The following is a 19,197-nucleotide window of genomic DNA, read 5'->3' as shown; positions in this document are numbered from 1 at the left end:
AAACTGGCAAGATGACCTTCTGTGGGACAGACACTCATTGCACGAGTAATTCATTTGATCTTTACCAATTCATTTGCTCTCCTATTGACCAGATTTGACAGGGAGCTTAGAACTGAGAGTGGGAATATAGGCAGGGTTGGATGCTAAAGGCTTTGAATGCCCACTGAAGGGCTTTGGTATTACCTATAGGCCAGGTGGGATGGGATATGGAAGGTTGTGAGTAGGGGACGGCAGGATCAGACCTGGATGTTGGAAGCACCCTCTAGGCTGGAGGTAGGGTGATCCAAGGAGGCTGGGGCAACAGCTCAGGTGAAAGCGTGAAACCCAAGCTAGGTTAGGAACCTGGAGAAGGGGACAGATACAGCCTTTAGGAGGAAGAAAAGACAGTGTTTGATGAGTGACTGACAGGAGAGGAGCTGGTAAGAACAAGTGCCTGGGCTCTCAGCCCCAAGAGGCTTTTACTGAGATGCGGAACCTGGAAGAGTTGATTTTGGAGGAAAGATGCTGCACTCATATTGGGACACTATGTTTCTGACATGCTCATGAGACTCTAAGGAGGGAGAAATCTTGTTCATTTCATCTTCACCAGCTCTCCTGGTTTGAGAGTTGTTTAGAAGATCCAGCCAGACTCAGCTAGTATTTTCTGATGAGGTCAAACTTGGCTTGGCCTCAGTCCCCTTCTCCCACTAGACCCAGGAATCTGGGCCTTGCCTTCTTTCCTGGAGCCCTCCCCAATAATAAAGCACAGGTCTTCCTTTTATCTTTATATAAGGTTAAAAAAAAATATGGGTGTGGGAGTGGAGAAGGGACAAGGCTTCAGTCTATGATTGACAGCGGGGGCTGATGGGAATCAGAAGCTCCAGGGAATTAAAAAAAATAATATATTTATACATTTATATATATATCATGTTATGCATGTGAGTCCCAGAGAAGCAGGAAGCAGCAGGAGGAAGCAACTAGCACACAGAAACATGCATGTGTGTTATCCCACACTCAAGCAATGCAATTCCTCTATGTACCTACCCAATCCACCCACAAATTTAAAAAATTTGAAAAGAAACCTCCTTTTTAAGAATAGGACCATCTAATAATGTTTGCCCTGGAAAAAAAGAAAAAAAACCCAACCTAACATTCCCTTTAAGGCCAGCAGCAGCCATTTTCTGCTCCCTGCAAAGGCAGTACCTGCTAGTTTAAACCCTGAAGCTAGAGGGCCATATCACTGCCCCTTCTGGTTCTTTGCCAGCTCCTCTGATATCCCAGAGAGTTGGGGTGGGAGGCATCCACTACCCTTTGCTGCCTTTACAGTGGCCTCTAGGCAGTGGGTTTTTAGTAAGCCGAAATTCAGGAGCCAACCTCTCAGATGAGGCTGAGTGCCAGCAGGGGCCTAGAGACCCGAGGTCTGTGCCCCCTGGAAATGACTGATCTCCAGGGAATTTTTTTTTAACTTCAAGAGGAGGTACACTGTACAGCCCCCTCCACTGAGAGAAAGGGGGTCCAATCCCTAGCTACCCGCCTCCCCCCCCTCCCCACCGCACACACAGACACACACACCTACTAAGGCACAGCCAGGGTGGGCAGGCATGCTTTGGCAATGAGGCCCAGTCAGGAGGCCCAGGGTCTGAACAGCTGCATAGAGGGGTGTGGGGTGTGGAGCTCAGCACCTTTGGTGTGATGGTGGTTGAGGAGGGAGAGCAGAGAAGTCTCAGGGATCCTAAGGAAATCAGAAGAAGGAAAATGGGAAGAGGTGATCAGGAAACAGACAGATGAGAAAACAAACAGGATGGCTAGGAAAGACCCAGACAACAGACCCAGTAGAAAAGAAGAGCATCAAAAGAGAAAGGGGGAAACATGGAGACAAAACAGGATGTGGGCAACCAAACCAACAGGACAAGGAGACAGAGCAACAGAAGAGAGAGCAGGCGTGAGAGGAAAGAGTGAGCAGAACAGGACGGAGATGAGAGAGGAGGCAGGAAGGCAATCAGAACTCAGTAAAGAAACTTCCAGAAAGAAAAAGGAATCAGGAGCTCCTGGTCAGCACCTCAGACCCTGACAAAAACCAGACGAGCTGAGTACACCAGGTCGGCCACATAAGCTAGCAGGTTGATGGCTGTCAAGATGGCCACAGCCAGGCGGCAGTCCCAGGGGCACACAGAGTCAATGTGCCTGTTACGGCAGTTTGCATCCCTCCACCTCTGGGGTTGGCCACCGTACTTCTCATCGAACTGGTACAGAGGCCAGAGGATCATGGCGGAGATGTAGAAGAGCACGGAGAGCAGGGCCAGCCCAGACAGGAAGCTGGGGAAGGGGATGGGAAGCATGTTGGTGCAGTCGCCCAAGTTCAGCAAAATGGCCACGGCTGCCAGGATGAAGCAGATGGCGTAGACAGCCACACACCACTCCAGAGCTGGCTTGTGCTTGTACAGGTAGGAGTCGCTGATGAAGGCAAAGATGACGCAGGCCACGAAGGTCTCAACCACTTTGAGCAGGCCTGGCACTGTGGCCATGTAGCCGGTGATCTCACCGGGCCGGGCCCGGGTCCAGGCCACCTCAGTGGCATAAGCCACACACGCGATGCAGGAGAAGGCGATGGCAGCGATGGCGTGGTCCCTTGAGCGGCCATGAGCCATAAACTGGACGTAGGTTGTAGGGTAGATGACAGAGGCCGAGAGGCAGAAGAGGGCGGCGTAGCAGGCGTAGGTGATGGGGAAGTTGCGCCAGGAGAGCGGGAAGCGCTGCTGGAGCCCAGCTAACTCTACGATGATGATGATGAGGGTCACGGCGAAGCAGAAGCACCAGGCGAACATGCACCAGTTACCCATGAATCCTACCCATGCGCCCACGCTGGCTACCAGCGAGAAGGCCACGCAGGTAGAAAGCAGCTGTAGCAGGCGGAGGAGGCCCAAAGGCTGGGTCAGTGCCCGAGGGGATCCCAGGATGGTCGGGGATCCCAGGCCTGAAGATGACGACGTGGTGGTGGTCGTGATGGTTGTGCGGGTCACCGTCACTGGCATGGCTGCAGGGAGAGACAAGGTGTCCTAAGACAGTTCCAACCATGAGAATCCAGGTCCCAAGCCCTTGCCTTCCCAGGGGACAAAGTAACCTGGACTCCAGCTTGTGGGGTATCCCTGGATGCAGGCCTTTCAGTTTTCAAACTGGACAGTCCCAGGCCTATAAAGATGAGTCAGTCACCCAGGTCATAGTCCCTCCTACCCTCCGGCCTTGGGTCCTCTATCCCCCACATTAAAACCCAGGAGTCTAGGCCCCTATCTCTCTCCTTGTCAGGACATTCCTTTTCTCTCTCCAACCCAGCTTCTATAAAATCACAGAGCTTTCTTCCCACTCCAGGCTGCCCTCCTTCCCCCAGGGAATCGGCAACCCTGCCATTCCAGACTGGGCTCCAACTCATCCCCTCTCCAGCCTCCCCCACTGTCAGAAAGAGGCCCTGTCTTCTAGGAGCTCTTAACAACCCCATCTCCCTCTCAACTTCCTCCTTTTGAGTACCCCAGGTCTGCACCCCAGCCAACTTCCTCCACCTAAAGTGAAGAGGAATTTCTCTCTTAATTGGCCAACATTTCTAATCAGCTTTTTTCTGCTTCTGTAAACATGCTTGTTGCAAGGCCAGAGATCTCAGGGTCAACTGAGAACTCATCCTCCCCTAAAGATGTATTGCTTTACTGCTTGTTAGGAAAGATATATTACTTTAGTACTTATTAGATAGAAAATCCTATGATCTGTAATTGCCCATAGCCCATAGCAATTTCAGGGATCTGTAAATGAACCCATGCCAACTGTAACAACATGGGTATAAAAGTGAAATTGTCCCTAAGCTCAGGGCCCAGATTTTCAGAGCACTAGCTCTTCTGGGACTGCCAGCATAATAAAACTGAATTCTTGTTCTCTCTGGGTTACTGCTTGGATTTTCGCTGGTCTGATTTTTGGAGTTTTTGGGATTTTTTTCCATAACAAAGGGGCCTAGATAGCTCCAGCCTCCAAAGGTTCAAGAGTCCAGACTCCATATGCAAGCACTGATCAGTGCTTCCAACCGGACCCTGGGACCCGGCTGACCTCTGGGCAGCAACCCTTCTTCCCACACCCCCAGCTGGAGATCTGGCTCCCACCTGGGAATTTGGATCTGGAGAACTTCAACCCAAAGGAAGTCATGCTTCCTCCTGCCTGTCCCCTCCCCCACAGAGTCCAAACCCCTCAGGAACACAGCCAGCCTGTTCCCCAATTCCAGGGAAACAGTTCCCAGATTCTCAGCTGTCCAGAGCCCCAGCCCCTTCCACTGAAATCTCTAGGCCTCCTGTTTTGCTCATACAGCTTCAGACCTCAGGACTCTGGGCCCTCGGCCCTGAGCACGCCAGAAATAAACTGCATTCTTCAGAACCTACAGCTTTTACTTCCATCCTAAAGACCCCCAGGAAACCAGTACCCAGCCTCTTGGGGACCAGATCTGCCTTCAGGCCCTAAAATGTTTCAGGTATCAGCTGCCACCCCTAAGAAGCTCAGAAGGCTTCTTTCAGCCTCAGGGAAATAAAACTTCCTCCTTCTAGTGTCAAGTGCCTTTAGAACAGGGCAGGGTTTCTTACACACGTCCACGCCTGCCCGCAGGGCGTGCGCTTTCGCCCCGGGGCCCTCCCTTGCACAGCAGCTCCCCGAAGACACAGGAGCCCAGCTCCAGGACACACTTCTCAGGCACAAAGGTGTCTGGGGCCCTCTCCTTGTAACCCAAGCTCCTAAATACTTCTCTCAGGATCTAGGAGTCGGGAATCCAGCCCAGTCCTCTCTTAGACCCAAGACCCAAAATATTTAACCGCTCCCCCCCTCCGCCACGCCCGCCCCAGCCGCTTTCTCTCCCAGATCCCGTAGTCCGGGCCCCCAGTCCACTCACCAGCGGTCTTGGCTGAGGACTCCAACGGAGAAAGATCGGGCAGCGGAGGCGGATGAAGTCAGACACCTGGAAGAGGTGAGTCAGAGCACAAGAGGGAGGGAGAACGTCAGCGTCCACGTCCAGCGCAGCCTCGGCTCCGCCCTCCCAGGACCCAGGCTACTCGCCGGCGCGCGGTGAGGGACTCGCCCGGAACCCGCTGAAAGACTCCGCAGCCCGGGCGCGCCTCTCAGCCGGGGCAGAGCCCGAGGGTGATCCAGGGGCAGCCTCGCCCCTCTCCGTTCCCAAACCGCGGAGAAGGGACACGGAGCCCGCGCGGCGAAAGCGCACGCCCTGCGGGCAGGCGTGGGCGTGTGTAAGAAACCCTGACCCGGCCCGGCAGTCGCCCGGCCGCCGGCGGGAGCGCCGGGGGCGGAGGCAGCGGGGGCGGGCGGCCGGGCGAGGGCCGCATCTCTCGGCCTTATAAGGACTTCGAGTCAGCCCAGCCATCTGGAATGTGGCAGGGACCGGGAGGCGGCGCCCAGACCTCCGCCCCGCGCCGGCCTCAAAAACTGGCCTGCCCTGCTCAGTCGGTCACACGGGGAAGTGAGGTGGGACTGAGTGGAAGGAGCAGGGAGCTTGGATTCCAGGTTTTAGGAGGTAAGGCCTGGAACCCAAATTTCTGTGTCGTTCAACATGAATTTCGGGTCCCTGTGAGGACGGGCTGGGTGCCTGGTTCCCCCAAGAAGGTCTCGAAGAGAGGAGTTACGGAGAACCCGGACCCCTGGGTTGGCCTCGTGGAGACCCCTGCCCACCTTGAGGCCTAACACTGCTCTGCGTTGGAATCCAGAACAAAGATGAGTTGCCACACCTCCCACCATCTCCTGGAAGGCAGATCTCTGGGGCCACCTGGAAGGTGCCTCCCCAACCCCGCCTCTCCCAGACCCGTTAGAAGAAAGTCGGGACCGCCCAGGAGGAAGAGGATGGGCCAGGACTTCTGAAGTGTCGCGTGGAAGACGGGTTAGCGCAGGGGCCACCCTCAGGGTCGCCTGAGCCAGAGCTCAGGAATGCGCGGAGGGACACTCGAGGAGGAAGAGGAACACCCCTTGGGCTTCTCCGCACAGCTCAGGGTTCCCCCGCCTGCACCCCTTCCTTCTCTTCACCTCCACGCGGAGCACCACATCCACCCTTCTACAGACTCAGGATTGCACCCCAGAACCCTGGCCTGTGTTCTAGATACCCAGGGACGCTGGCCTCAGCCTTATTCTCTCTCGGCCGGCTCCCCACCTCTGCCCGCGCTTCCGCAGCGCGGGTGCTCGATCTCAGCCCCCGGCCTTCACAGCCCAAATTCGGATTCTGTCCCCAGGATGGGAGGTCAGTACTTCTGAAGCACAGCCACTCTCCCAAACTCGGGACTCTCAACTCTAAGGACCTACCCTCCTGGGGATCTCCTCTTACCAGATTCCAGCCCCCTTCAACCCAGGATCCTTGGACACCCCATCCGTCTGCGTCCTCGGACGCAGCAGTCCAGGCCCCCCCAACCTCCCCACCGCTCAGACCCAGGTGTCCGACCCCCAGCCTCCCGCTAGACCCAGGTGTCACGATCCCCAGCCCCCTCAATACCCCGCCTCAGACCCGGGTGTCCCGGGCCTCAGCCCGCTCCTCCATCAGACCTAGCAGTCCAGAGCCCCGGGCCCCCTCCTCCGTCAGAGGTAGGACGTGTAAGAGAGTCCAGGGCTCCAGCCCCTCTTATCCAGAACCCGAGTCCTGGCCCAGCCCCAGGCTTTCTAGGGACTCAGACAGTCTGAATCCCAGCCCATTCCTCCTTCCCAAGAATCCTGACACCCGCGGGAGTCACCGCAGCCTCACCTCACGGGCCTGTGGCGGTTGCAGCTGAAGCAGAGGCGACAGCTGAGGACTGGAAGGGTCTGCTAACTGGGTGGGGATAGCAAACTGGGGAGGAAGCGCGGGCGGGGCCGGGGGCGGGGCGGGAGCGCTGAGCTCCAGCGGAGACCAGGACTCCCTGGGGCCAGGGCTATCCTAGCCCGGCCCTGGGCGGAGCCAACACAAAGACCTCGCCCCTCCGGATGATAAATGCACCTCGGCTCTCCAGCTCCGCCGGAGGTGGGGAGGGGAAGGCTGAGGTCATCGTCGCCATGGTGACAAAACAGGAAGACACAACAGCTGGCAGAGTGGGGGCTCCTGGGGGCTGCCCTCTTGGACTCTGCCCCAGTGGTGTCTCCAAGGGAGGCTCTAGAAGGCCGTTGCCACGGCAACCCTCTTGTTTAGCATTTGTTTAAGACTGAGACCCTCAGCCCACATCCCACCTCGCTCACTTCTTCCTCCTCCCTCCCTGCTTCCTCCCTCTCCGTCTGCTCCAACCCCGCCTTTCACAATGGATGAAAACTTGGACATCTGGGTCGCAGCGGGTTGAGTGGAAACCGAGCCTCACTGTAATGGGGTCTGTGGGCTAGGATCTCTGTCTCCTTGCACCCACGAAAAAGGAAAGAGGTACCGATTTCTAGGCTTCTGGAGACTTCTGACTTGAGGTCCCCGACTCCTGGGTCCCCCAAAGGCCAGCGGTTGGATTCCTGTACTTAAGGATCTGAGGGAGGAGCAAAATGGGTCCCCTGATCATCATTTACATTGGGACTCACGGTGCAAGGACTGGTAGGCCGGAGTTCTGGGTCCCAGATGCCAGTTGGTGGGGTGGGGGAAATTCCTGGGATTTAGGGCTGTAAGAGTTGGGGGCACAGACTCCTGGGTTCCACATAACGCCCAGGCTGGGGACCCAGATTCTTGTCTCAAACGAGCAAACAGCTCAGACCCCTGGGTGTTCGGAAAAGATGTGGTTGCAAGCGGAGCCTCTTGGGTCTGGAAGGGAGAGAGATTTCTGGCTTGCATTCCCGGCTCCTGAAAGAGGAAGGGGCTCAGAAGCTTAATGAGGACGGGGCGGGGGGCGCCAGATTCCCGGTTCCCGCAGGAGGGGAGAGGCCCCAGGGGCCGGTGTGCTTGGTCCCAGAGCAGAGAGGGGCTGCGGGGTCCTTTTCTAGGGGCAGCCCTGGGGCCCTGGCACCGATTGAGAGCCGAGAAACCTGAGAGAGCTGAAGGTCTCGCTGCCGGATCCGGCAGGACGGGGACCCGGCCGCCTGGATCCCTCCCTGCCGGTGGTACATACTCACCAGCTCTGCAGTCGTCCTTGGCGTGGCCTTGCTTGCGGCTGCCGCGGGGCGGGGCCTGGTAGCGGCTGAGGATGCTCGGCGACGCTGAGCTAACCGGGGCTGACCTCGCTGCTGCCGCTGGGTGCCTTCCAGGCAGTCGACGGAGGAAGCTTTGAGGCGGAGCACAGGGGTGGAAACTGCACGAGTGGCGAAGGGAGGGGTCCGAAAGGGTCTCGGAGCTCTGTACACCCGGCTGCGTGGCCTACGGGGGTGAGAGGGGCTCGCGGGGACCTGGACGCTATGAGCTCTGCCGAAGTGGGGGGTAGCAGAGGGGTGGGAGGGATGTGGAGCCTGTATTACCAGTTTTGTGCTCCTGCAAAGGAGATAGGCACAGACCTTGCCCATAATTCTGTGCCCTGCGTAGTGAGGGGGTCTCCATGAACCCCGGATCAGGACAGATAGGAGCCAGGACGTGGCATTAGTTACAGGTTCTCCAGGGACGTCCCCAGGTTCTATTCACACAGCTCCTTGGCCCCCAGCATAGCAGTATCTCTCCCCCCGCCCTTCCTGCCCAAATCAGTCACCCTCTTTGCCTGACCTGGTAGTGGCACTCCTGGGATACCCCAAATAGTCCATGGGTGGCTTCCACTCATACAACTTCCTATCTTGTGTTTGCTGGTGGAAGCTTCCCTGCTTGAGGCACTAAAATTTCACAACTGCAGAGTTGAGGACAGAGGCCCAGAAAGCAAACATGTAAAGAGTTAAGTCATGGGGTGTGACCTTGAGAAGTCATACCTCAGGGTTCCCAGGTCTGTGTAATCTGGCAGCATGCATGTGCCACCAGTTCAGAGTATTTACCCATCCTGGAGGACAACATCCCATCCCAAACAGTGTTGAGTGCAGCCTGGCACTGTAACCCAGTCTCAGACAAGATGTGCCTCTATTCTGTGAGACTATCTGCTTTGGGGTGATGGGGTACATGAACCCACCCAGTGACTTCCTAACAAACTGAGTTCCTCGATCAGAAGCAATATTGTGTGGGTTAACGTGACGGTGAATAGGGCCATTGAGTACAGACACAGATGCTACTGTTGGCAGGAGTGTGAAAGGCTAGAAAAGCAAATAATAGCCCAGAGCTAGTAATCATTCCAGGGAGAAAAACTCACTGCCCAGTCCATGATGACATGGGTCCCATGTAATCCTCCGGTGACCGCGTATTTGGCCTATTCACCCTATGAAGAAATCACCCCACAAGTGGGACTCGGCACCTCTTGCTGCTGCCAGCAACGTGGACCTTCATCAGTGACATGGCTGGCTAAGCCTGGCTGAATGATTTTGTTCACAAGCCCATCAAGCAAGCAGTGGGGCATTTGAGGAAATATGCTGACTGATAGCCTCAGAGCGGTCATCTGATCTACCAGATGACTTAATAGCATTCTCTGTAATGGACGTTTTGGGGAAAAAACTCATCTGGGATACAAATGAATGGTTTTTTACTCCTGACACCAAATATGTGTGGGGTTTCGTTTGTTGTTGTTTGTTTGTTATGCCACAACCAATTCTCCTACTCTCCAGACACCAAGTGAGTGTCCAGGGATTCAATTTAATTCTGAATCTGGTTACACTAATGACCAGGACTTAGCACTAGACCCCACAAGCTAAGGGCTCAGTTCCATGAAACCACCCGCACTTCAGACACCAATTGTTAGGCCCAGTCCTCCCATGCTTCTGACCGTGACCCCCCTCTTGGGTTCAATAACTTGCTAGAATGGCTCACAGAAGCTGGAAGTCACTTTTCTTGGTATTACTGATTTATTATAAAGGACACAACTCAGGAACGGTCATACAGAAGAGATGCACAGGGCAAGGAGTTGGAGAGTGGGGGGTTTGCAGCCACCCTTCTGGAACCTTCATGCATTTACCAACCTTCAAACTCTCTGAACCCCATCATTTGGGGTTTCTGTGACGATTCAATTACATAGGCATGATTGATTAAAATCATTGGCCACCAGTGATTCAGCTCAATCTCAGGAGGTCGGAGGTGGGGCTGAAAGTTCTAACCCTACAATTACAGATGGTTCCTCAGGCAACCAGCCTCCTCCCATCCCCAACCTTATCCAGAAGCTACCTAGAGGCCCACAAGAGTCATCTCATTAGCATAATCTCAGATGTGGTTGAAAGAGGCTTATAACTAGACACCCCCTAGTCCTCAGTAAATGACAAGTGTTTTAGGAGCTCTGTGCCAGAAACTGGAGACAATGTGAATATATCTTATATCATAATATCGCACAGATCTTTCCATATCCTGGTCCATTGGGAAGTTTCATTCATTCATCAACAAATATTTATGATGGGCTTCTAAGTGAGAACAAAGCAGGCTAAGGAATGCCTGCTCTAATGGAGATTTTTATGTCATCTGTTAGTGGCAGAGGGTTCGAGATGTAACTTCATCTGGTCATGTGGGATATTCTTACTGTTCTCAGACTATTGGATTCTCAGTAACTTCCTTGAGGTGACTGGCTCCCCAGTTTTCAAGGATTTATCTCACATGTTCTGGCATGTGGGTGTCTTGATAAGACATAGTGTGTCTATCAGCTCCTTCCTGCTTTTTAGGTATTATCAGCATGGTGTCCTCAACACAGCTGATCAGAATCTATGGAGTATTGAAAGATCAAGTATCCTGAAGAATAAGGTGTGGGACAGAGTTGGAGAATTAATGTAATACTAGAGAAAGGTGTAACAGTCCTGCTATCCACCTGTATTATTGTCCTAGTGATGCCATAACAAATCATCACATTCTGGTGGCTTAAAATGACAGAAATGTATTCTCTCAGAGTCCTGAAGGCCAAAAGTCTGAAATCAAGGTGTCAGCAGACCTCACTCCCCACAAAGGCTCTAGGGAAGAATGGCTTCCTTGCCTCTTCTAGTTCTTGTAACTGTATCGGACAGTGTAGACCCAGACAAGATAATAGTTCATTTTTCTCTCTTGTAGCAGTCCAAGAGTTAGCAACCCAAGGTTAATATGATACCTCCATGGTCTCAAAGAGTCATTCTCATTTTTGCTGTCATCTTCAACAAGGGTTTCCATTTGAGATCTAACGTATGAACCAGATTATATACTATGCTGCCGTTGCAGCCAGTGGGAAGAGGAGAAGGGGAGGGGGTTGGCATGCTTCTTATTTTCTAAGTGCGTGATTCTGAAATTGCACACATTCCATGCATATCCCATCATCCAGAACTTAGTTACATGGCCACATATAGTTGTAATGGAGACGGAAATATAGTCTTCAGTTAGGGGAAACATAACACCCATATAAAACTTCTATTATAGAGGAAAGAAATTGGGAAAAACTCCTGGTAACTTCTGCTAGACTCAGGAACATATCACAACACAGATCTTGCCTCTGAGCTTCACACATATATCCAGGTGCTCATGGAGCCTCCACTTGGACATCACAAAGGTCCAAACTCAGTACACTCAAAATTAACAGATGATTTCCCCTCCAAATCCTGCTCCTTTGCAGAGTACCTTATAGCACCAGTAAATTTCACCCCCTCTCCATCCAGCTGCACAAGCTAGAATTCTAAGAGTCATCATCAGCATCTCCCATATCTAGCCCAACACAGGTCTTGTCACTTTTACCTACTATATCATCTCTCAAATTCATCAACTTCTGTACATCTCTGTATTAGCCATTTATTGCTGTGATCAATAATAAGCAATAAATTTCCACAAAATGTGTCTTAAAGGAATGAAATTCTGATACATGCTACAACGTGAATGAACCTTGAAAACATCACGCTAAGTAAAATCAGCCAGGCACAAAAAGGCAAATATTATATGATTCCATGTACACAGACTATCTAGAGTAGTCAAATTCATAGAGACAGAAAACAGAATAATGATCACCAGGGGCTAAGGGAGGGAGGTGGGGAGTTAATGTTTAATGGGGACAGCGTTTATATCGGAGATGATGAAAGGTTCTGGAAATGTTTAGTATGATGGTAGCACAGCAATGTGACTGTACTTTGAACACCACTAAGTTGTACACTCAAAAATGGTGAAAGTGGTAAATTTTCTGTTATGTAGCTTTTGCCACAACAGTTAAAAAAAAAAAAAAAAAAGAATAGCTTGACCAATTTTGAAGAAAAATATAAAGCTGAACAAGTATCAACTTTTAGATTTAAATTAGTTAAGCATAAACAAAATTGGTTCTTGGTCCCACTAAGCCACATTTCAAGTGCTGCCTGTGGCCATCACATTGGATAGCACAGCCTTAAAGTGTGTTAGCTCCTTCTGCTCAGAATGGAACTGAGTTTTTCAGAATGTGCAGCCTGTACCAGCACAGAGATTCCAGCAGGATTTAAATAATAATAATAATAATACATTATAACCAAGTGGGGTTTATTTTGGACAAGCAAGTATGGCTAATATTTGAAAACTATTAATGAGATTTATTGTATTAACAGAGCCAAGTAGAAAGAAATCACATGATCAGCCCATATATGCTAAAAGAGAATTCGACAAAATTTAATATCTATTCATTAAAAAACAAACAAACACTGAATAAATGGGAAGTTTTGGTTCCTAAAAGTTGTTGGACGTCATGGCTCTCCAGGGCTCCTGCTCTGCCCTGCTTTCTGGTGTCAGGATATCTAAAACCCCCACTTCTCAGAATGTTCTCTGCAGGACTTAAGCATATTTAAACACTATAGAAAATGCCTAGTGTTCTGGGGGCTTCCCAGTATCTAAACCCCCAACTTATTTTGGGGAGCAATTCTCCACTGTACGCACACTGGTGAAAGCCGGTGTCTCATTTATTACGGAGATTAGGAAGTGTGTTTGCATTTTTGGAGGGTATGGGGTTGACAGGAGATTGAATGCTTCATGCTGAGACTTTGAATTCAGCAGGACAGAGACAAGGATGTAAGGAAATTAAGAGTGTAGCAGCAAGGGCGAAGGTGTCATTGGTCAGGTGTTCAGCGGAAGGAGTGTCCAGTGGAGCTGGGGGTAGCGACAACCTCCCAGCTCAGCTATGGTCACACAGAACTTCAGGGACGTTCTCTGAGCTGTCTCATCTTTGCTTCCTGCCAAGTTCCCAAGCCTGATTCTCCAGCCTTCCCATACCTCCTGTGATGTACTCAGAACCCTTTCATTAAATCCCCCCTCTGCTTCTTAGATCCAGAAGCCATGTCTGTCCTTTGGAAACTGAAAACACAACAGGTAGAAGCCTTCGTCACCCTAGTGCAGGAGACCCTTGAATCTCCCCCGCTGCAGCCCGAAGGGAGGTTTCATGCTTGTGAGACCATCTTCCTATTCCCCATGATGCAGATTGCATTAACAGATGGTGACTTTCATCTTCCTTACAAAACAGACTGAAGTCTCCTGTTTTGAAGAAAGAGGCTGCCTTTCTTGAGGAATGAGGAAGGAAACTTACTTGATTTGCAAAGCTCTCCTGCTAAAGGTGCTTATCAGATTAGAGATACATTAAGTCTCCATCTATGGAGGACTGGAGAAATAAGCTATGGTGCCTTCAGACAATGCAACACCGTGCATATCTAAAAAAAGTAATAATTAGGAAGGTCTAGTTACCTAAATGGAGTGTTTTCCAGAATACCATCTTAAGTGAAAAAGGCAAGATGCCAAATAGTATATGAGGATGTAACCTTTTGTGTGAGAAAATATAAAAATAAAATGCGTTCCTATACTACTATTAGTACTACTATTATTGTTGTTGTTATTATTATTATTTTGTATAAACACTGCAAGGATATACAAGAAGTTCGTAAAAGTGGTGACCTCTAAGAGGGGGACAAAAAATGAGGCTACAGGTGTGGAAATGAAATGTTCTCATTTATATGTATAAATTTAAATTTTTAAACACATTCACATAGTACTTGTTTAAATTATATCTATATATAGATTATATGACTCAATGCATCTGAAATACTTAGAACAATGTCTCCACATCAGTACATGCTGATTATTATACAATATATAATATATAGTAATATTATATAAAATATGCATTGGAAAGTTCTGGAAAGGTACAAAAGAAATTGGTTCAGACCAGAGCAAAAGGAGAACTAACTGGGCTACTGGAAAACTGGTATGGGTGAGAGACTTATTTTTCGCTATTCATCCCCTACCTTTTTATTTTTTATTTTTGGTATTTTCTACCATAGTAAATATATATATTTTGGTATTTTCTACCATAGTAAATATATTACCAAGACAAACACATAACTATGCATGCATTTTAAGGAGCTATTTATAATCCGCCAGGCAGGAAGCCGTATGATGACAAATGAGTACAGATGCCTTTTTCTACTGAGCTTCTAGGAGAAACCAGGGGAAGCCATTCCTAGGCAAATGTCACAGCTCCCTGTCACAGATCCAAGAGGTCACCTAACCGGGTTAACTTCTTGCCCTCTGGGACCTAGCATGGGGCCTAGAATACTGGAGGCTTCCATATATACACCTCATCTTTTCTCGGCCTTTTGGCTAAGATCAAGCACATAAATACATTTCATTTCAGGGACTCTAGGGCTGAACGGAGGCTTTTGTCTCTTGTGGTCTCTCTAAGTCTGTAAAAACACACAAAAACAACTCGAGGTGGCTTGCGGGGAGCGCACCCATGTGAGGTCTCCCTCAAGTAACCGTAAGGAAAAAACACATTTGTCCTGGATATGGAAGAGGGACACATTTCTCTCTCATTTTTTCAAAGTGAGTGCCACTCACTGAACCGAGCACAGGGAACATGGCAAGCGAACAGGACACACGAGGTCATGACTGCTGTGTGCACACGTTCCAGGGAGAGGCAGTATAAGCAGACACACACACACACACACACACACACACACACACACGATTGTTTTTGGGTAGCCAAGTATACAGTAAGAAAATAAAGGGATGTGGAGGCTCTTGGGGGCCCGATCTAGACTGAGTGTTCAGAGAAGGGCCTTTTGAGAGGGTGACCTTGGAGCTGAGAGGCAAGGAATGAGGAGAAACCACCACCCAAAGAGTGGAAGGAAGGAGCGACATTCCAAAAGCACAAATTCCCTGAGGGAGAGACGCATGGGTGTGTTCACCAAAGAACAGGAAGGCTCCTGCGGGTGAACCCACAGTGACAGAGGAACTGAAATTAGGCCAACAATGGGGTATTGTGACAAACACAGAGACATGGATGAAGCAGAATACAGACTTCAGAAACATACACACGCAGAGAACCGCTTGACTTATGAGCAAATGCACACCGACCACACTGCAGTGAAGAAAGAATGGACTTTTTTTTAGTTATGTTGAGTCAGTGACCCCTACCCCACACTGAACCCCAAATAAATTTCCAGATGGTTCCCAGGTCTAAGCATGAAAGATAAAACAATACATATTCAAGAAAAGGCATTGGAAAACATCTTTGGAATATAGAGATTGGCAACAATTTCTTTTTGTATTTAAATAAATTTCCAGTTGCTTTTTTAAAAATTAAATTTATTGAGGTAAGATGGGTTAATCACATTTAATGGCAACAGATTTCTTAAACAAGACACAGAAGCATCAGGTACAAATGAAAAGTGGTGAGTTAAGCCATCTTAAGGTGAGAGCTTCTGTTGCTGTAGACTAAATGTTTGCATCCTCCCCAAAATTTGTATGTTGAAACTAATCCCCAAGGTGATGGTGGTAGGAGGTGGGGCCTTTGGGAGGTGATTATGTCATGAGGTGGAACTCCTAGGGATGAGGTTGGTGTCCTTATGAAAAAGACCCCAGAGAGCTCCCTGTCCCCTTCTGCTATGTGAGGACTTGAGGAAAAGACAGCCATCTATGACCCAGGAATCAGATTCTTGTTAGATACAGAACCCCCAGGAACCTTTGTCTCTGACTTCCTAGGCTCCATAACTGTGAGAAACAAATTCCTGTTGTTTACGAGCCACCATCGAGTCTGTGGTATTTTTGTTCAAGCAGCCTGAACGGACTAAGACATGTTCGTCAAAAGTTACTTTTGATAAGGGCTAGGAGATCAGTTAGGCACAGAGAACTTATTGAAAAGACAACGGGGAGCAATAAAAAGAGAAAAATACCTGCTTTGTCTCTAGGGTGTGTTCACCGAGTAGGACTTTCCCACGGGTGCTGTAGAAGCGAGGTGAACACTGGGGATTGAGTGTCTGCCAATATGAGGAAGAGTAGAGAACTCCCACAGTCTCCTAGAGTGGTATCGGGTGTCTGGAGGGATTCAGAGGGCATCAAGATGGACAAGAATGGGGGTGGTGGTAACTGTGAGTTGTAAATAACTTCTGCTGTCCAAATCCGTGCACAGATCCCTCTCGAGGCCTCATCACTGCTGAGTGAACATGCCTGTGTGGGCCTGGCCTCCAGGTGTACGTGGCCCATACCGCCCTTGCATGCTTGAGTGCTTTTCTAAGTGTAAGGCAGATTTTGAGTCAGGACACAACACACTCAAATGGGTAATTGGAAGAGTTTAACTACTTACAAAGGTATGGGGGGAACGTGGGGCAATCTCCAGGGTCTATTGTCTCGTAAGATAAGAGAGAAGAAGCAGAACAGATTAGGACTGCGCCATCATTTGTGTGAGGAAAGCTTTAAAAAAATGGGAAAATATTTTCCCATTTTTTGGGTTTTACACAAACACCAGCAGGATGCATAAGAAACCCATCAAAGTAATGGCACGTAAGGAAGACTAAGTACTTAGGTATAGCAGTGGGGATGAGACCTTTTGAAGTGTACCTTTTGAATTTCATTTAGATTTCTTAACCCCATAAATGTGTCACCCATTTAACAGTTATATATATTAAGTAGGATGAATAGTGCCTTAAAATTGTGATATCTTGTCACTTGTTAACCATTATACACATTCTCTTGTATGCAGTGAATTTCTGGAAAAAAATACAAGAGCACGCTAAGGGGATGAGGCTGAAAAGCTCGAAAACTGGGATGCGTGGGGGACTCATTAGACTTAAAATATTTTTTTTATAGTCCCTGGTTCAGCTTTATTCCCTAACAGAAGTCCAGTTTCTGGAACAGTAAAAGTAATTATTCCAAAGTTTAATTAAAAACACAGTTTACAAATATTTAATATCTTCTGAAAAGCATTTCCAAGTTAAGCATGAAAAAAACATATACGCAATATATAATTAAATACCAGATAGCTTCAAATCCCATTAGTTCCACACTCAGCAACATCAGTCTTTTGAGGTACTTCGAAATCTTCTGTTAAATTTACCAAGTTGTTTTCTACGATGAGGAAGGGGATGGAAATCCCTATTGCTTTCAAACTCCATACATGCTTACAGTAGCTCCTGGAGTTACTTGCTGGGCAAGTTCTTTAAGATTATTGGTCAATTGTTCAGCAAGATGCATCTTGAGGGCCGTAACAGGCAGATCGTGTTGGGTGAAGGTCTGGTGCTCAGCCGCTCGTTATGGGCCTCCTGGAGCTTCCTGAGCAATTTGGTGGTCTCATCGAGTTTCCTCTGGAATACTTCGGCTTCTTCAGAGTCAAAAACTTCAACTGGAGCACCAAAGTTTGCTACTGTTTCCAGGGCTGTGAGCCTGCTCCGATTACTGGAGTCTAACTGCACTGCTGGTTCTATTTCTATAATCTCTATTTCTCTTGCTGTGTCAAGTGTGCTAGTCTGGCCTTCATTTTCAGGCGATGACGTCTCCAACTCTTGCAGGGTTTGAGAATGCCTTCCTTTTATTAAAACATCCGGCAAACTGTCTGCCATAACATATGGATAATCTTGGCAGATGGCTAAAAACTCATAGATGCTGAAATCGCTCTGAAGATAAGTCTTCTCCATAGTTGACTAGATTAAATCAGAATCGTCCTTGCTGATATTTGCAAATGTGGAATTGTAATGTGATGCATAAGAACTGTAGGGCCCCATAATTCAAGTATAACACTGGAGTTACTTTGTTCCTTTTATCTTCTTTGAACCCCTGCAGAGTACTCACTGCAGACTGAAGCCTTCCCGTTGTCCTCCCCTGTCTCACAGGGCAGTAGCCAGGTCCTCCTACAATGAGACCCACAGGATGGAGAAGTCCCAGCATTGTTGTTCCATCCGGTTTTCTTCTTTCCAATTCACACTGACTATTAACAAGCCGCCCAGTCAGCTTCCCTCCAGATTCCTTAACGATCCAACCGATCTGCTCCTGCTCTCTTTCTAGATTATTGCTCTTAAGTTTATTTTCAAGCATATCTTTGTCTTTCTTTTTGTCGTCCTTATTGGGGCCTCTTGAAGGCCTGTGCTTCAGTACCGCCAGAATCTTACCTTTCTGTGGGCCAGCAGACTCTGTCTTCCCCGCTCTGCGAGGCGTCTGCTCTTTCTGCTTTCGACTTTTTTGCAAGTCTGCCATGAAGTCTATGCTCTGCCTGAGGCTCTGAATTCTCCCCTGGCTAAGAATTTTCACTCCTGAGCGCAATAGCTTCTTTGCAGCTTTATAATAAACGCTTTCTGGTTTGCTGTAAATCATAGCATTAGTGCACATAAGTTTGAAGTTATCCTTTAGTTCTTCTATGGACTGGCAGTCATTGTTCTTGATATTTTCTTTTATGGCACTGAAATCCACTGGGTGTTTAATGATCACGGAGTAGCCGGGAGCAATAAAATCAGTCACAGGAAATGGAAAGAAAACACTTGGGTCTTTTCTCTGTAACTGTCTCTGCAATTGATTCAAAGCTTCTTGAAGGGGTGTCTGTTTTACTTTTTGTTTGGCTAAAGAGCTTGTGAGAGGCTTCTCAGGAAGCAAGTCTAAGCTTACAGGGGCCTGACATAGGAAGTCTTTTTCTGCCTCACTGTCCACACGATCCTGATCTCACTTTTTAAAATTTTTTTCACTCGATTCCGTTTTCTTCCATTTTCTTCCCCTGGAAACTGCTTCTCGCCTTTCTTTCTCTTTGTCTGCTTTGTGTACTTGTGTTTGCCATGATCGTTTTTGTCTTCGAAGAGGCCTGAGTTGAGCTCAGAGCTGCCGGTGGAGAGCTTGGTGACTTCGTTCCCTTCCACTTTGAGGACCAGCCTCAAAGGCTTCTCTACAAACTTCTCATACTTATGCTTCTTGTGCATCTTGCCCATGTCAGCTGGCCTGGTGCCCAACCCCCGCACCAGGCCTAGGCCATGCGGTGCTGCTTCTGTCCCAGCCAAGTGGAGGGC

The 19,197-nt window shown here is 49.0% G+C and overlaps 1 protein-coding gene and 1 pseudogene across 1 annotated transcript; both read right to left on the bottom strand.

The window, feature by feature from the left end:
- Nucleotides 1-49: 49 nt before the first annotated feature.
- On the bottom strand, nt 50-6,839 carry MYADM (myeloid associated differentiation marker). The gene is made up of 3 exons (XM_011385631.2): nt 6,737-6,839; nt 4,892-4,957; nt 50-3,013 (listed from the first exon to the last, which is right to left on the bottom strand). The coding sequence occupies exon 3, from the start codon at nt 3,009-3,011 to the stop codon at nt 2,040-2,042; it is 972 nt and encodes a 323-aa protein (XP_011383933.1). The 5' UTR covers nt 3,012-3,013; nt 4,892-4,957; nt 6,737-6,839; the 3' UTR covers nt 50-2,039.
- Nucleotides 6,840-17,195: 10,356 nt separating this feature from the next.
- LOC105309479 lies at nt 17,196-19,197 on the bottom strand (annotated as a pseudogene).

Source organism: Pteropus vampyrus, unplaced genomic scaffold (genome assembly GCF_000151845.1).
Source record: "Pteropus vampyrus isolate Shadow unplaced genomic scaffold, Pvam_2.0 Scaffold745, whole genome shotgun sequence".
Lineage (NCBI taxonomy): Eukaryota > Metazoa > Chordata > Mammalia > Chiroptera > Pteropodidae > Pteropus > Pteropus vampyrus.
Note: the sequence above shows the minus strand (reverse complement) of the source record. Positions and strands in the feature narration are given on the sequence as shown.